The sequence below is a fragment of the Fringilla coelebs genome (genome assembly GCF_963513975.1).
Source record: "Fringilla coelebs genome assembly, chromosome: 15".
In the NCBI taxonomy this organism is placed as follows: domain Eukaryota; kingdom Metazoa; phylum Chordata; class Aves; order Passeriformes; family Fringillidae; genus Fringilla; species Fringilla coelebs.
The window spans coordinates 12123839-12141440 of record NC_140041.1 but is presented as its reverse complement, the minus strand read 5'-3'; the positions used below and the strand labels follow the sequence as shown (position 1 = coordinate 12141440).

General features: G+C 47.3%; 2 protein-coding genes across 14 annotated transcripts; one reads left to right on the top strand and one right to left on the bottom strand.

The window, feature by feature from the left end:
• Positions 1-1891: 1891 nt before the first annotated feature.
• Positions 1892-17286, top strand: HNRNPH1 (heterogeneous nuclear ribonucleoprotein H1). Of its 13 annotated transcripts, none has more exons than XM_084216027.1 (16): positions 1892-1987; positions 2560-2671; positions 8479-8538; positions 9302-9439; positions 10299-10454; positions 10655-10798; positions 12290-12428; positions 13427-13605; positions 13840-13911; positions 13990-14123; positions 14291-14426; positions 14591-14674; positions 14785-14835; positions 15692-15754; positions 15861-15953; positions 16502-17286. In XM_084216027.1, exons 2-16 carry the CDS (start codon positions 2623-2625, stop codon positions 16624-16626), a joined length of 1623 nt encoding a protein of 540 aa, XP_084072153.1. In that variant the 5' UTR covers positions 1892-1987; positions 2560-2622; the 3' UTR covers positions 16627-17286. The 13 variants fall into 13 exon arrangements, with proteins under 13 accessions (XP_084072153.1, XP_084072157.1, XP_084072154.1 ...); XM_084216033.1 differs by lacking the exon at positions 1892-1987 and adding an exon at positions 9013-9107 and having other exon boundaries at positions 2360-2671; XM_084216031.1 differs by lacking the exon at positions 8479-8538.
• Positions 3018-7697, bottom strand: LOC311159449 (deoxycytidine kinase 2; the record flags this gene model as incomplete). The annotated part of the gene is made up of 7 exons (XM_084215544.1): positions 3018-3531; positions 4115-4214; positions 5561-5676; positions 5898-6045; positions 6263-6456; positions 6858-6973; positions 7598-7697. The coding sequence occupies 7 exons, from the start codon at positions 7695-7697 to the stop codon at positions 3493-3495; spliced, it is 813 nt and encodes a 270-aa protein (XP_084071670.1). The 3' UTR covers positions 3018-3492.
• Positions 17287-17602: the final 316 nt, after the last annotated feature.

The window sequence follows — 17602 nt, the reverse complement described above, 5'->3', positions numbered from 1 at the left end:
GCCATGTTATCTAATATGGCAGAATACACATCATGCATTTTTAATAGCATTGTTTCACTTCTATTTATCACAGTGTCACAGCTAGAGGCTGTATCAAAAGGCATGGGAAGTACAGAAAGGTTATGATTGGATGGTAGGGCTTTTGATTGGAGGTCACACACACACAGAGAAACATACAAAGCATCAGTGGTATAAGACTTCCATGTATTCCCTGTTTTCAGAGCCCACATGAAAAACAAGTCATCTGCAGCAGTGTTTACTGAGAGTTAATCAGGTTTGCAGATTAACCATAAGATCCTGCATTATAGGTGCTTATATGCAAACATGAGGCACATGCAACACACGTAGCTGAGACATGAAAAATGCGGCAAAACCTTCTGGGAATGCAAACAGGAAAATGAGAGCAGCTCCTCTCCCCTGCTCTCTGGGCAGCAGGTGTGCCTTTCCCCATCACAGGAACGAAAGAGTGAACTTCTGAAGTAGAACAAAGTCCTTTCAGGAAAAAACAGAGCTGCAGCGTGAGCTGTGACAGACACACTGGCGTTCAGCTGGGTCTGTTGGAGGGGAAGGTGCAGCTGTCAGGCTCATACCATAAAATAAAAGCCAGGTAAATGTGGTGCCTGAGTCCTAGAAGAACTCATGGAAGAAAGAAACTGTACCGATGTTTTCAGGAAGATTTTTATCTCCTGTCTCCCTCTGTGTGAGTGCTCACACACCATGAGACCACCGCCATGTACAAAAGTACGTAACCAGCCAGGGCCTCTGAGAAAAAGGGCTGCTCTGTTAGCAGTAATTCCATTTGAATTGTTAATTATTTTTGTCTTTCAAACCAGCATATACATTAGCTAATCAAAACTCTTCTGATAACTATTTATGTCTTTGCTTACCCCTGCTGCTCACAGTCACGTTCTTCCCTTGGAAATGGCTGTACCAAACTTACTGTGGGTTATGTCAAAGGCAGGCTGAGTTTTTTGCCTAAGATTAGTAGCAGATATGTATTTGCAGAAAGAAGTCATATGACCTTTCTCCTAACACTGGAAGGATATGTAGAACTTCTTGTTGGTGTGAACACAGGATGATTTTAATTTCCTAAGAGACCTCTAAAGATAGGTCTTACATCAGAATCCTGTTTAACTAAATAAAAATAAGATCAAGAAAATATTAGGCAAATAAGGCTTAATTTCCCACTGTAAATTAGATAGCAAGAGAACAGCCATTACAGCTCTCTTTAAAGCCATTTAATCACGTGGCTCATGATGCATAAACAACAGAAAACCCATTTTCTGTTCTTTTTCAAATGCAGTAATGGGGACTAAAAATACCAATCAGGACTAATAAAATGACACATAGGAAACGTACCTCAGTGTATGAACATTAATACACACTATAAAAAGCCAAAAATTATCAATATCTCACTGCTAGAAACGCAAAGGCCTCGACAGGGATTAGCAAAGGGATTTGCTTTACACTCACTAACACTCAGCCAGAAACAAAGCTTGGAGTCGATGCCACACCTCCACAGTCCTAAGGTTACCTCTTATCTGTTCAATCCCACAGCAAGGTTCCCTTGCAGCTATTTTAACCTGAAACTGCTTCAGCTAGCGATTTTTGCGGAGACGGTGGGTCTGGCCGGGAGAGCGCGGTCTGAGGGCGCAGAGGGCATGCGAGAGGTGCCCAGCGCTCACTCGGGGATTCCAGGGGCAGTCCGGCCCAGGAGCCTCCTGCGCCAAATCCACACAGCCCCGGCAGTGCCTGAGCGGGGCCGTTCAGCTCGGGCTGCGCTGCCCACGCCCGGGCTGCCACACGCGGCCCTCGATCGTGCGGGGGAGCCCTCAAGGCCTCCTCGGCCGGGCCCGCGCAGGCCCCGCCGTGCCCGGCCCCCGCCGCGGCGGGAGGCGGAGCCGAGCCCTGCTGACACCGGCGGCGGGCGGTGCTGCAGTGCGCGGAGCCACCGATCGCTGCCGGAGCCCCGCGGCTGCAGCTCGCCGTGAGCGGGGGTGCCGGGGGAACGGGGACGAGTGGGGGCGCCGGGGCGGGCGTGGGGGGGAGGTGGGGGGGGGAGCAAGGCCGCCGCCATGTTCTAAAACCGGGAAGCGGAACGGGCGGGGGCGGGACTCGAACCGGAGCCGAGGCCGGTGGCAGAGACTCCAACGTGGATCCCTGGGGACTCGAACCCGGGTCCCCCGGCGGGCGCGGGGGGCTCAGGGGCTCGCGGGACCCCCGGGGCGATCGCGCGCTCCCCCCTCCATTTTTCCCCCCCCCCCCATAGCGCGCGCGGGGGGCCGGACGTGACTGGCTGCGTTCAATTTGTCACGCGGCCATTGGCTGGCGGGGGCGGGCGGCGCGTGACGTCAGCGCACGGCGCTGCGCGGCCAGCGGCCATTTATAGGCGCGGAACGGGCGCTGCGCAGACGGAGTGAGCGGGCGGTACCGGGAATACCGGCGGCTGTATCGCGGCCCATCCCCGCGGGAGTGCTGAGAAATCCCCCGCGGAGCCCCGATCCACCTTTTCCGAGCGCCCCTTCGGCCGCCGCTGAGCATTTGTTTCTGTTCGCGCAGCGCCTGAGCGCCCCCGCCCAGCTTTGTTCTTCTTGCGGCCCCTGCGGGGAAGGCGCGGCCAAGATGGACCCTTGTCACACCGAGGAGACCGAGGGCGAGATCCCCGGCTTGGGTAAGGCCCGGCGACGGCGGGCGGGGAGGGGGTGGCGGGAGGAAACGGGGAGATGGGGGAAAGGGCGATCGGGCCCTCGTGGTGCCGCCCGCCCGGGCCCGGGGAGGCCTCAAGGTGGCGGGGGGGAGGGGAGGGGGGCGGCGGGATGGGCCCGGCCGCGTGCGCCGCTCAACCCCCCCGGCCGCGTGCGTCGTGTCGGGCGGGGCCGCGGGGGCTCTTCGGGGTCGCTGTCCCGCCTCCACCGCCGCTGCCGCGCCCGCGGGTCCCTCCCCGTGCTGGGGGGGGGGGCGGGTGGGCGTCAGATCGCAAACGAGATAAGCGTAAATTACAGTTTATTACAGGTCTAACGTCCAGCCTTAAGTAGCGTAAATCCGGTGGAAACGGCCACTCAGTAAAGCAGAAGTTGAAAGTAAAGGTTTCTGGACGCCATAACAGTCTCGTCTTAAAATGGTGAACCCGTGCCAGTTATTGCAAAACAGCCCTGCTCAGCGCCTGCTATCTGTTTACTGGGTGTCGGCCTCTGGCTGAGCTCCCCCGTGGGGACAGACACTCCAATATGACTTTTAAATCTTTATTAAACATCAGAGAATATACAGAAAAAAAACATCCCATATTTATTCTTTTTAGCTATATAAAAAGGCCTAGCAAAACCCACACTGCTCAGGCAAGGATCAAAATAAAACCCAAATAATGTTATTACATTTCACGCTTGCTTAAAAATCAGCTATACAGGTAATGCATTTGTTTTAAGTAAATTTTTAAACATTGTTTAAAAATTGTTTAAAGATTGTTGAGTAAACTTCAGGGACTTGTTACTTGAATTAATTTTCATCTTCTAAAGAAGTCAGGAATGACTTGACCTATCAAAAAACAAACAAAAAAAGCATATGTATTATTTGGTACATTAAAAGCCAGGCTTTTCCCTTTATTTGGGAAGAAATATGGTTTTCCAGTGATGTTTTGCCCCTGTATTTAATTCATGAGCTGAAATGCGTGTGGCCTTTCAGAGGGGCAAGGTAGATGGCATGTCTGAGTGTCTGCTCAGAACTAAGCGATTAATTGCTGGTTTCCATGAGGATGTAATGACAAATACCTCTACAATTCATCATTGGGCTCCCCTTCCCAGTTTATTTAGAGCTGTTAAAATGAGGGAATTAGTCTTGTCTTAAAGGAGTCATTCTTTAGTAATCTCAAATTGATGAGCCAGAACAAGATGAAGAAAATGGTTTATAGGGTTTGCTAGGAGACCACTTCCTCGTGCTTTTAACTATTAGGTGCAGTTTTTTTTCCCCCCATGGATTAGCCAAACAACTCCTTTTGTAGGCATTGGTAAACACCATTTTGGTTCCTTGTTGTTTACTCTCCCCACTCTCGAAGTGTCCCTGCATGCATGATAACTGCAGAAGAAGAGCAGATACAAACCCCCCAATACTTCATACTTACTTTATCAATCAGGTACTCTTGTTTAATTTTATCGTTCTTAAAATCTTCATTAACATCCAAAACTAAAATAGGAATCTCCTTAATGTTCTCAAAATCAACTCTGTTAAGTGCAAGAACATAGTTTGAGTAAAATTGACACGAAATACTGTGCATTCAAGACCCCTGCTCTCGATTACCACATCCACCTGAAATGGTAAAGCTGATGCTCATAACTTAAATATAAAGCCCATGCCAAGTTTGTCCTTAATTGCTCTTAATATATTTCACAAATCTGGACTCTTAATATCTATCTGTAATGTACAAGTTGGGGGGGGGGGGGAGGAGAATAGTAAACCCTAATTTTTTTTCTCTCATTCTTGTAATGGAATCAATGACCAGGAACTGATTTTGTAATTTTAAGATAGAGTATTTTTTTCTAAATCTCCCTTGCCCTGTGTCTCCCCCACTTAATCCACTTACCAAGATGCAATTTTAAAGCTTTCATAAGGATGACCTCTTGAACAGGTTATAAGACTGGTATTTATAACGTCTTGGACATAAGCAAGACCATTTTGGCTTCAGTTTAGGAACAGATGGGAGCCGTAGTTAGTCTTTCTGAGTGTGGAAGGCATTTCTAAAACACAGTACGTGTGCTGAACAACATTCTAACCTGTGCTTGCACACTCCAGTTCCTATTCCAAATACAGGAAGTGGTTCCTTACTGAGTTTGGAATGAGTACGCAACGTAAACATTCCCAAAATTCCACGCTATGCGCTGCCTTATGTCTCCTAAGCATTTGGGTCATCCTATGTGAAACTTCAGCAAGTAGGTTAAACTGATAATGTGCTTTTGCTGGAATTGTAGGGCTTCCCCTTCAGTAGAATATTTTGGATTCCTCTAGGGAAAAATCTAGGGTCTGTTTTCATGTTCAGATTGTTTAGATGGGAAAGCCAGTAAGAGTCAATAAGAAGCTTAAGGGAAGGTGTGCAGAGATCACTCAGTTGCTAATTAGGTTTCTTGTGTGTAACAGGTCTGCCAAAAGTGTTTCTGATTATTGTTTAAATTTAAGTTATGATTAATATTTAAACTTTGTTAAAATGCAGCCCTGCTAGTTTAAAGGTGGTTGGGCCCCTTACATTTCTCACCGTGCAGTTTCTGTTGCAATGTATGTGATTGGCCCCTGACCACCATTTTAAGTGTCTTATTCCTAAGTCCTTCCAAAGAGCAAAATCCCATATCCTTGCTGGAGTTACAACTGTAAAGCTTTCTATTTGAAGCTAATGCTTAACAAAAGTTTCAAATTAGATGAAGTTCCATCTCTTGAAACCTGAAGTGGGTATAAATATGAGTGCAACTAACTGCCTGAGTGAAACTAGACTTGCACTAAACTTGATAAAACTAAGGCTTGAAGGTAGGAAAAAGCCTTGCCTGCAAGTTGAAACTTGCTACATAAAATGGTTTCCTACCTCATAGTCCTTTCATGAAGCCAGGTTTCATGTTTATAGTGGAGGTTTTCCAAATACTCAAGCTCAATTCCTTCCTCCTCTTTTCTTCCCCTCATCTGTAGCCTTTCCATGCATTTCTGGGAAAAAAAATATAAATCTAGTCATTAATCATGTGTTGTAAGTTAAATCAGCTAAACGGATCAAGTGGGCCTTAACTTGGAAGGATTAATGCTAGACATTAGTGAGCATTCATTTTAAATAGCATAAACGAGTTAAATCTAGAATAACTTTTTGTATCCTCTTAAGCCTCTGGAAAATGAAACTGGAACTGAGAAACCTCCATTTTTAGTGAGCATACCTGAGGTGTGGTTCTGAGATAGATCATGCCGTCCAGTTCTATATCTGATTGAAACTGATTCAAAAGCCATGTGTGCCAGTCCTGATAAATAGACCACTCTGTTTCATTAATACTTCCAGACTCGAACAGGTTAGAAGCAAATACATATCTGCAATGAAAGACATCAGTTTCATGCCAGGAATGACAAAAGTGAACTACCAAAACACTTATCATCAGAACAGAATGATGGTATTGAAAAAAATGCCTTAATCAAGCCTGCTCCCTTGCAGGTGTTAGTTCAAATATGAAGTGTTTCCTCAGCTCCATGTCTTTAAAGACCTGGAAATTGTTAATGCGAGTTCTTGCCATGCTGTGAGGGTAATTACCTGTCACTGTACACAGATCTTTCAAAGAATTGCACTGGATGTTCTGCTTCGTACAGCTTGGCTGATAGAGGTTTTAATTGTGCTTTTACTCGGCTCAAGCAGGCATAAGTCTGAAATGTGTAAGCCCATCTTGTGGGTTTGTCATACAGCATTTGAAGTAAGTTTCCTCCACTCTTCTGAGATGTTGAAAGTTCCTAAAAGGCAAGAAAAAAAAGTTATATGAACATACTGCTTTTCTCAGTCCAGAATTCTGATCTGTTTAAGTAAGAATTCATGGCTTTCTTTATATTACTAAAAAAATGCTTAGGCATAGGACCTAAGAGACTCTTCTTCCTCAGGTGATGGTGGTTTTCATGACAGCTTCTTTGAGCAGTTTGAGTTCCGGATTGTAGTGTGGTTCCCGTGGAGTAGGGGATGTGATTTGGAATATACACTCAGTAGTATCTTGCCTTTACAATTTGAGTGCCTGACCAACTGTGGAATGATAGTGAGGATGACTCTGGCTGCTGCAGACTAAGTATAGCTGGATTTTGGCATAACTCCCTAGCTGTGGAACTCCCTGAAGTTTCTTCCGGCCCAAATCCAGCGCACCTACCTTGTACTCATCCTCGGCTGTCTGGATGTTGCACCACTTAGCGATGGGCTCAGGGATGATCTCCCACTCATCGCTGTGTTTCTCCAGCAGCCTGACAAACGTTGACTTCCCCGCAGCTGCGGAAGATTAGAGCAGTTCACAAAGGGCTGGGGGTTGATAGCTCCGGTGCTGCTGACGGACAGGGGGCAGTTTGAGGGTTGTTAGCGGCTGTTGGGGCGCGGGGCCGGCCGGGTCCGCCGTGGAGAAAACTGTGCTAATCTTCCTCACCAGAGGGGCCGCGCCCGGCCGGGCGGGCGATAAGGGCGGCCGAGGAGCAGCCGACATTTTAGAGCTGCCGTGGCGGGCGGAGCTTAGGGGGGAGAGCGAGGGAGCGACCGCGCAGGCGCTGGGACTTGGCGCGGGCGGGAGCGAACGAGTGCTGCAGCCCCGGGCGGGCCGGGGAGGGGGGCACCGGGGCTTTGTGCTCCCGAGCCCGCCCTGCGCCTCGGTGTCACTGACGGGCACCCTGCTCGGGGAGCTCCCAATCCGCCCCAGCCTCGCTCCGGGTTCATGTCCCGGTGTGGCTTTCCCTGCAGAGCCCCCCGCTGCCCGCAGAGCCGGGGGGACAAGCGCAGCTGCCGCCCCTCTATCCCCCCCGGCATCCAAGCCCCTTGGGGTCCTCCCGGCCTGACACCCCCCACCTTCCTCTGGACTCCCCTACCACCCTGAGCCGCCTCCCGCACTCTCTCCGCCGAGCTCACCGATGTTCCCCTCGATGGAAATCTTCCTGAGGCGCTTCTGGAAGCTGGATTCGAGGGAGCCGGCGGGGCTCTGGCAGTGTCGCTTGGCGGGGGTAGACATGGTGGTGCCGAGCGGGAACTCAAGGAGTTCCCGGCTGCTCCAGCGCACTTTAAGCGTCCCGCCAGGCGGGTGGGCGGGATGGCCGCTTCCCGCCAGTCCTCCCCGGGAAGAGGCGGAGGCGCTGCCCCCTCCCCCGCTACTCCTGCCCAGCTCCCGCCGCCGCGGTGTTACAAAATGGGCGTTCGGCAGTGAAATGGCGAAGAGAGCTTTGTTCAGGAAGTGGCTGTAGCACGGTTCCACTTACTGATCTAATTTGCATTCCTGTAAACGAGTTCGCCATGTTGTTTGATTTACTTACGTAAACTTGAGCGTGCACTAAAAAAAAAGTCAAAAAGCCTCCAGCTGCGGGGGTGGGGTGGTTGTTAGTAGGCCAGAACATGTAATGAGATATGAAGCAAAGTAGGCTCATAGTCTGTTTTGATACTGACTGGAGAAGAAACACTTGTGGATGAATAGTGTTCATCCGGAGACTACTCAGAGCAGCTTCTGAGTAGCAAATACCTATTTCAGGGCTCAAGGAGCCTGCTTAAGTCTAGGCATGGGTCCTCTATCAACTGTGCAGACAAGTTGAAACATGAGGTGATTATCCAAAGGAAAGAGGATGGAGGATTCTTAGATGATGAGTTATTCCAATTTCCTCCTTCCTCCTCGGTAATAACAAGGTGAAATCTAGCTAGGTCTGGTGTGTTTGGAGGAAATGGGAGGGAATTAACTTTTCGGTTCTTTTATGATAATTGTGACCCATTGTCTCTTCTTTCCCCGTCTCCTCCAAACACACCAGGCTTCAGTGACCGAAGCGAGCAGATTGTTTCACGTGGGGTAGCGTCAGCCTTTGAAGCTGGTAAGTGCTAGTTCGCACACGCGGTGTGCGCAGCCAGAGCGCTCCGCTGTCCGCGCCACGCGGGAGCCGCGACGGGCCGGGGCGGGGGCGGCAGCGCGCGGGGCACGCGCAGTGCGGCGAGCGGCGCCCAGGGCGCGCGGGGCCGGGGCTTTGTTCGGCGCGGCGGGCGGGCGGCGCGTGCGCACAGGCGGCGCGCGGGTCTCGGGGGTGGGGCCGGGCCCCACCGGGGCACACGCGCCCCGCACCCACCCCGGCCACGCCGCGGCCGGTCCCGTGCTCGGCGAAGGCTCGCGGTGCTTGGTGCCCTCTCGTCGCACGGCCCTCCCTGCGAACCGGCCGCGGGCGCTGCGCCATCGCCGGGGGCCGCGGGCCCGCCAGGGCGGCGTCTGGGACCGCGCTCTTTGTGCGGAGGAAGGCCCGGCCCAGCGGAAGCGGGAGCACCCGCCGCCATTTCCTAGCGCGCTCTCGCTGCAGGCTCGCCCGCTCGCTGCCGCCTGACCGGGACTAGGCGCTCTCCGGACAGTGGATCAGGCTCGGAGCCCTAGAACCAGCGCGGAGCCCCACCATGTGTGCGTGCGGGGAAGGGGCAGGGCGCGGGCCGGGGGCGGGAGCGGCGCCGTGTGTGTGAGGCGGCAGCGGCCGAGGCAGAGGAGGATCAGGGAGGGCCGGGGCACAGGCCAGGGGGGCCGCCGGGCGCTCTGAGGGGGTGCGGGTGGCGGCCGTGCCGAGCAGCATCTCAAAGGGCCCGTTCTGGTCTTTCCAGCAACCACAGAAGCAGAGACAGAGCAGAGCCTCACCCCCAATGTGATGCTTAACACAGAGAGCAGCGAGGGATACGTGGTAAAAGTCCGGGGGCTGCCTTGGTCTTGCTCCACCGAGGAGGTGCAGAGGTTCTTCTCCGGTAAGTGGGGCTGTGGGGGAATAAGAGGTGTGGGAGAGGGGTCGGGCTCTGCTGTCAATTCTGGGTCCCTCCCAGGGACACTGTGGTAGTGCTGTAGTGAGCAGTTGCAGGAGGCATTCAGTAGCCAGTGCAGTTTGTAGTGCAGCAAGTGCTTCAGCCGGAACCTGGGATGCAAAACCATCGTCATGCTAGCAGGAACTCAATACAGAAGGGGCTTATCTGAGTTGCTGGGATAGCCACAACTGCCTTTGCTTGAGTAAGTGGGAGAGAGAAGGTTCAGTTTTAAAGAAAGTTCAACCTGAAGTAAGAATTTTAAAGCTAAATCAGTTTAGTTCTTGTATTGTCCCAATAGAGTCATGTCTGTTGGGACAATACAAGTGTTCAGTGTGTGCATCCTTCCCCCAATTATTAGCATTCTGCAGTAATAAATAGAGGTGATAAATACGTGCTTTCTGCAGTGACTGGACCTTTTAAAATTGCTTCAGGAATTTGATGTATTTGACTTTGTTCTGATTTAGTTTATTACACTTACCTTGATAGTTATTATTACTTATTTCACACTAAGAAGAGAGTTAAGATCGAAAGCACATAGTATGTTCAACTTGAGGCAGAAAAGCTTTGGAAATAACTAATTTGCAATTATCCTTTATATGTAGGTTTGACTAGAATGGGAACTTTAGTTAGTGTCTTAGTTAACTGGTCGTTTTAAAGTTGCATTGCAACAGGAATGCTGCTGGTTTTGTTGTTATGATATAGTTGATACTCATTACATTTTTGGGTTTAGGCTCTCTGAAACTTTCAAAGTAACACTGTTCCTGTAAAAATTAATGTAATTCTGACCTTTCTGTTTAATTTTCAGATTGCAAAATTCTGAATGGGGCTTTGGGTATCCGTTTCATCTACACCAGGGAGGGCAGACCAAGTGGAGAAGCATTTGCTGAACTTGAATCAGAGGAGGATGTGAAATTGGCCCTGAAAAAAGACAGAGAAACAATGGGACACAGATACGTTGAAGGTTTGACTCAGTTGGTCTAGTAACTGACTACACTGTGTTTGTGCTTGATGGGTTTTTGGTTAATTGCATTTTTTGTCTCTTTAAAATGCATGTGAAAGGACAAATGGACTTGCATATCATAAGTTGACTAGTTTCAAGGCAAATGACTTTAAAAACTCTTCCTTACTCCAGAATGCATTAATTCTAAGTGCCTTTTACAGTTTTCAAGTCAAACAACGTTGAAATGGATTGGGTTCTGAAGCATACTGGTCCCAACAGCCCTGATACAGCTAATGATGGTTTTGTACGTCTTAGAGGACTCCCATTTGGCTGTAGTAAAGAAGAAATTGTACAGTTTTTTTCAGGTATGTGGGATAAAAGTAGTAGCTATAGCACTATTGGTTTATGCTAAAAATACCCCAACAAACCAAACAGGCATATGGATTGCCCAGTAGTACATCCAACAGTATTATGATGGGTATTAAGAGTAAATAAAACAATTCTTCACTAGTTCTCTGGGCATGAAGAATCCTTTGGATAAAATCCTTATTTTCCTAAAATACTTGATAAATAATTTAGGGAATGCCAAAAAGGTGCTTGAATTTATACTTGGTGGGACGTGCTGTTCCAATAAAGGATTATAGAAAAATGTCTTGCTTTCCAAATAAAGCTGAACAGTTCATGTGGGAGGCTACTTCCACCCCTGGCTTTGGATCATTGGCCCTGGTCAGTGAAGGATGTAGAACAGACTCAGCACTGGGCTCTGTGTGAGGAGCAGGTTCTCAGTAAGGGCCCATGACCTCTTCCCAGTATAGAGCTAGTATTGAATGAAATGCAGAGAAAACCTGCTGAACTCTACCCAAATACAGATCTACAGATTTGCCCCTTTCTCTTCCTATGAGGATAAAATCCCACTAGACCCTTGATGTTGCCTAGCTCAAAGTTATGGATGAAAAGATAATGCCTTGTTTTGACTAATTTTTACTTTCTTTGCAGCTGTTTTATGTTTACAAACTGGAATTAGACTTTTAAAATGTCTAAGAATGGAATCTGTTGATTGTTTAGATTTCATTTGTATTATTTTCAAAATACTAGATTTCTAAATGTTTTGCTATTACAAGATATGATGAAGCTTGCTGTTTTGCTTTAAAATACAGTAGAAGCATATCCAGTTTTACAATCTCAGAACTTGTTTTTTTTTGTTTTCTGAATTGGTGATATGAACAAGCAATTTCTAAGCATGTGCATTTTAAGCTGTTTTTTTCTTACGTGGTGAAGTAATTCGAGCTTTATAAGTTGTTTATGTGCTTAATATACAAAATGTGTTTCTTCTGTTCAGGAACTAATACTTAAAAATTACTTCATGATTTTTTTCTTAATTAAGCACTCCTAAAGATAAAAAATTGCTGAAACTTGATGTTTGCATAAGACTAATTATTTTACATGACTTCTAGTAAAATTACTTGTTCTATATAAAGCTGTTTAACTTGCTGTGTTTGAATTTAAGTTCTCTTAAAAAGTTCATCTTAAATACTTTCACAGAATTGACGAGGTTTGTAATGATGTGTGAAGTTCTTAACGCACCCTGCATTAGATGCCTTCTCTGAGGGGCTGTCCCTGACCCTCAGAGCATTTCTGAGCTCTGCAGAGTGGGTTAAGAACCTGAACTGAATGGTATGTGATCGTGGAGCTCTTTGTTGAAGTGCCTTTTTTATTCTGGTGTTCTAGAATCAACATACCATTCTCTTAAAAGTGTTTAAATTCTGGTGTTTTTAAAGCTATAAGAAAAAACTCATGACTGGGCTTGTGATGTTAATATTGCCCCCCTACTGGGGTTATTTGTCCTTGGGTTGAAGGGTTGGAAATCGTGCCAAATGGGATAACATTGCCGGTGGACTTCCAGGGGAGGAGTACGGGGGAGGCCTTCGTGCAGTTTGCTTCACAGGAAATAGCTGAAAAGGCTCTAAAGAAACACAAGGAAAGAATAGGGCACAGGTGGGGATGGATGGTTGGTTGGCTCTGTCACTTTTCTTATGGTAAACAATTAAATCCATATTCTCTCTTCTGAAAGTGTTAACACCCAAATCCAAATAGTATTGTGGTCTCTAACTTGATGATGAGTAAAGGTATTGATTGCTACAGTGTGTGTGGCACAGACTGTTTAGATCAACCCAAAAATACAAAATAAAATTGGACTAAGCTAAAATGTGCTTTGGAAAATGAGTAATGACAGGCATTCAAAACTATAGCTTGGAAATGACAAAGTTGAGAGACTATGGCTTTAACTTCTCAAATAGCACCAATTCTGCCTTTAGCTCTAAAGACATGCACAGTATTCTTACTACCATAAGAAAATGTGATACTTTCTAAACTTGTTTTATAAGTTGAAATGTAACAAATTTACTTACTTGTATTAATCTTCAATGTAATAAGCATAGCTTTCAAGAAATTGTCACAAAGGGTTTTTATTCAATTTTACTTGTGACTATTTTTCAATGAAGCATGCACCTTTTGCCTGTGCTGAATCACTGAAGCATAGGCTGGGTTCAGTAGTACATGCAGAGCTTTTTGTGGCATTCTGATGGGTTAAACTCTCGGTGGAGATCGGGTTTTTAACCCTCTGTTTCTGTTGCCTTGAGCAACAGTGTTGAGTTGAGTGGACACTGGTCCCTCCTACATTGTTTGACTAACATTTTAAATTGGGGGGAGGTGGGTGGGGAATCAATACTGCTCCCCCACCCTTAAGGCTGGGATACTGCAAAGTATGAGGAGCACATAAACCCTTCAGTAATTTTAATTTCTTGAAAATACACTGATTTAAATGTAATGTAGTGCTAATAATAGAAAGTCATTGCCTACATAATGTAAAGAAACCTGGCTTAAAATTACTGCCAGTGTCAAGGCTATGACTAAATGGCTTGTTGTAATGTGAAGTTGTGAGGTGCTTGTGGAAGGAATCAAAGACTGACTTCTCCCTGTGCAAACACTCGTAGGTACATTGAGATCTTCAAGAGTAGCCGAGCAGAGGTGCGCACTCACTACGACCCTCCCCGCAAGCTGTTGGCCATGCAGAGACCTGGTCCGTACGACAGGCCCGGCCTGACGCGCGGATACAACAGTCTGGGTAGAGGAAGTAGCTTGGAGAGAATGAGGCGTGGAGCCTACGGAGGAGGTAAGTGCCCGGGGGCCCAGGGAGCTGCTCGTTTGAAAAGCAGCAACTCTTGGACCTGCTAGTGTCTCCCCAGCTGTGTATGTGTCCTTGGCCTTAATTCTTGTAGAAGAAATGAAATGTTGTAGTAGTCGTTGTTTGCAGTGTGTACTGTGTATTTGGATCTTTCTGTAGTCGAAATGAAAGTTTATTTGAAACTTTGTGTAGTTGAAATGAACATGTCCAATCTGTTTCTAGGTTATGGAGGTTATGATGACTACAATGGGTATAATGATGGCTATGGGTTTGGTTCTGATAGATTTGGAAGAGGTAAGGATCTCTAATAGGAACAGTAACTGAACTTACGACATGTCCCAAAAGAAACTAAAATACATCTGAAAGACCTAGAATGGACTCTTTTCTCCGCAGGGATGTCGGACCACAGGTACGGCGACGGATCGTCCACCTTCCAGAGCACGACCGGCCACTGCGTCCACATGCGAGGTCTGCCCTACAGAGCCACGGAGAACGACATCTACAACGTGAGTGCCACACGCTGCTCCCCAGTGCATGGCTTTGGCTCCTGGGGTCCTTGTGGGGACATACCAGCTGCACTGTAGCTGCAGTGTTCCTCTGGAGAAAGTGGCTTGTTGTAAACCCAAACTGTTGCATTGGTGCGTTTTAATCTGTGTGACTGTTCCGTGTGTAGTTCTTCTCACCTCTGAACCCTGTAAGAGTACACATTGAAATTGGACCAGATGGCAGAGTAACCGGAGAGGCAGACGTTGAATTTGCTACTCACGAGGACGCAGTGGCTGCTATGTCCAAAGACAAAGCAAATATGCGTAAGTCCGACTGCCTGGAAGACGTGGCTTTAGGGAGCTGCCAGCACTGCAGTGTAGCACATTTGCTGCAACTGGAATGCCTAAGATTTCACTGCAGCTTCACTTGTGGTGAGACAAGCTGCATGGGTTTGAAATGCTCTCATGGGAAAACTTTCTTCTTGCAGAACACAGATATGTAGAACTCTTCCTGAATTCTACAGCAGGAGGAACTGGTGGTGCCTATGGCAGTCAGATGATGGGAGCAATGGGTATGTAACGGTCTCACTGCACTTGGAAGCTGGCTCGTTTTGTACAGCTCCTGCTTTATTGTGTGCCTGGCATCAAAACTGAAATTCAACATTCTGTCTTAATCACACAGTCAAGGAGTCGGAAGGGGTAGTCCAAGATTGGAACACTAGCACGTTGCCAGGTATATAATCCTTTTGGGAATACATTTGAGCTTTAATAGGTTGAATAAACTTGTGGTCCTGAGTGTGGTGTGCCTGGTGGGATGAGTGGCTTCTTTGGGAGCGTGATAGTGCAAAATCTGGGAGATGTCTGTCCTTTTTATTCTCCTTCCCTATTGGGGAATACCAGAACATGGTTCGGTGATGGAGGATGTATCTGTGGCATGTGGCCTGCCATTCAAGCTGAGTCTTGGTGGTGAGAGAGAGATACTTGGAATTGGGAGAAATTGTCTGAATTGCTCTGGCAAACCCCAAAATTGTTTAAAAATCTAAAATGTGTGTTTGCAGCACAAGTCTTAAATGCCTGTTGCTGTTATGCCTCTAAGACAGATACCCTCCTGACACCCAGCTGGGCTGGTTTCGGAGATGAAGGTGGGGTTGGTTTCTGGGGGGCTCCTTTATCTGGAGGGTGCTGGGGGTGGGGGGTGTGGATACACTGCTGCTTTTATAGTGTTTGGTTACAAAATGTTCATAGTTCTAATGCAGATACTTAAACTACAGAAAAGAGTGTAGGCAAGTGATGAGGTGAAGAGCAGTTGTTTGTTTAAACAACAAAGTATCTGTGCCTGAGCCACAGCACTGTTGTGATGTGGTGCACAATCACTCTGGGGCAGGAATAAGTCTGTCTGGACTGTGTACACATGGGGGACTCCAGTTAATGAGCTTCTATGCTTCTGAAAGGGCAGCACTCAGTGTGAGGTCCTTAAAGCTAAGCTTAAGTTTTTTTGGGTGTGTTACAGTACAGATTGATCCTGTTTAGTATAGTCCACAGAAATTGTAAAAGTAACTTCTAAAGTTCTTGTTGCTGCTTGATTGCAGGGATGTCTTTAGAAACCCCATCACTTTCCTTGAGCATGTTAAACTTCCCTTGGTGTGAGCAAGGTAGTGCCAGAGTGCAGGGGCTGTTGGTTGGGTGAGGGCTGGGTTTGTTGATGATGAGCAGATGTTGACCGGCAAGTTCTTAATGTTTTTATCCTTAACTTAAAAGGGAGCCAATCCAGTTACGGTGCTCCAGGCAACCAGCAGCTGAGTGGGGGTTACGGAGGAGGATATGGAGGTCAAAGCAGCATGAGTGGCTATGGTAAGAGCATTTCTTTGCTGGTTTCCATTGGGCCAGGTGCAGCTGGCTTAACATGCCCTTCACTGGTGTTAAAGGGTTGGGTTGTAACCTGGGCAGCACAGGCTCTGAAAGTTAAAGGTTGTGGCTACTGTGAATTTGGGGAATGGGGGGCTGAGGTGGGGGGGAAATGTGGAAAACTATTCTAAAAGGGGCAGGAAATGCCAGTCTCAGACTTGCATTGCTCTGATCACTTTTCTTAACCCAAAAGCTGGAGCCCAGCTTTGTTTAAACACAGTACAGATGGGGGAGGGGGTCATGGGAGGCTGGGTCCTCCCTATTCCCCCAGAGCAGTGGTAAAGCTCTGGCTTGGGAAGGGGGTGATGCAGAGCTCGTGCTGTCGTTGAACATCCGATAACTGGCTTTGGGTACGGAGCTGTAAACTGACACTTTGCAGCGTTGGGCACGGTAGACGGTATTTACGAGGTGGCCCAGCAAGGACAGGCGTTGGGGCAAGGATGCTTCGAGTCGGCCTGAGGCAGCTGTGAACCTGCTGTCGGTTTCCCCCTCAGACCCCGGGAGCCAGGGCGCCATGAACAGCAGCTACTACAGCAGTGGGAACCGCGCATCCATGGGAGTGAACGGCATGGGCGGCATGTCCAACATGTCCAACATGAGTGGTGGCTGGGGAATGTAACCAATCGCTGACTTTTGGTCACATCTTTTTTAAAAAACAAAAAAACAAAAAACTAAGTTTAACAGTTTTGCAATACGAGCTTGTGATTTATGCTTTACTGTAAGTGAATTCAGGATTGTTTTAAAACCTTTCAGGTTCAGTATTTTTGAACATACAGAAATGAACATTCATCTAGGATGTAATAACCAAGTAAAGACTATAACTGTTAAACAATTTGGAGCGTTTCTCAAGTTAGTTTTGTTGTAGGAGTGTATTTAAGCAGTAAGCGTATTTAGGTTAAAGCTGTTTGAATTATGTTAAATGTTGCTCTTATACCATATTACATCCAACACTGTTTTGAATACATGTTAAAAGAGACATGCTTTTTTGTAAAGAACCAATATAGGAGCTGTGTCTGAAAATCAAAGTGAACATTTGGCATGTTAGTTCTAGTTTATTTCTTTTAATATCCTGTAAGGCATGTTAAAGCTTTTTTTTTTTTAAGTTAATGGGGGAAACATGTTGAGACGCAATACGGCTACTTTAGGATTTTGGTCTTGGTGTTCGTATAAAATTCTGAGGCCTTGATTTAATCTTTCATTGTATTGTGATTTCCTTTTTAGGTGTATTGCGCTAAGTGAAACTTGTTAAATAAATCTTCCTTTTAAAAACTGGAACTCACTCCTTCTTGACCTCCAGCTTCTTGTAACCACACTTACACCCGTGTCCTCTGACTCTTGTGCCCTTGCCCCTGCAGCTGCCACACAGTGACCCCTGACAGAGCACTGACCTGAGTGTTACAGTAACGACTGGGGGGGAGCAAAGGCAACCACCCCTGCTGCTGGGGGTGCCCAGTGGGCATTGGTTCAAAGCACAGCAGGGCTGCCCTGAGCAGGGTGCCTGGGCCCTAAAACTGCTGAGGGGGATGAGAGTTGATTCTGTACTTTCCTGTAGGCATCCGTGGACTGGGCAGCTTACTGCAACTATGTTTCAATAA

Bases quoted from the DNA above. Each gene is read 5' to 3' on its own strand.
- HNRNPH1 (XM_084216026.1), top strand. From the start codon at position 2,623: ATGGACCCTTGTCACACCGAGGAGACCGAGGGCGAGATCCCCGGCTTG. The intron at 10,455-10,654 runs GTTTGACTCAGT...TGCCTTTTACAG, and splicing joins GGGACACAGATACGTTGAAG to TTTTCAAGTCAAACAACGTT. The intron at 12,429-13,426 runs GTGGGGATGGAT...AAACACTCGTAG, and splicing joins AAGGAAAGAATAGGGCACAG to GTACATTGAGATCTTCAAGA.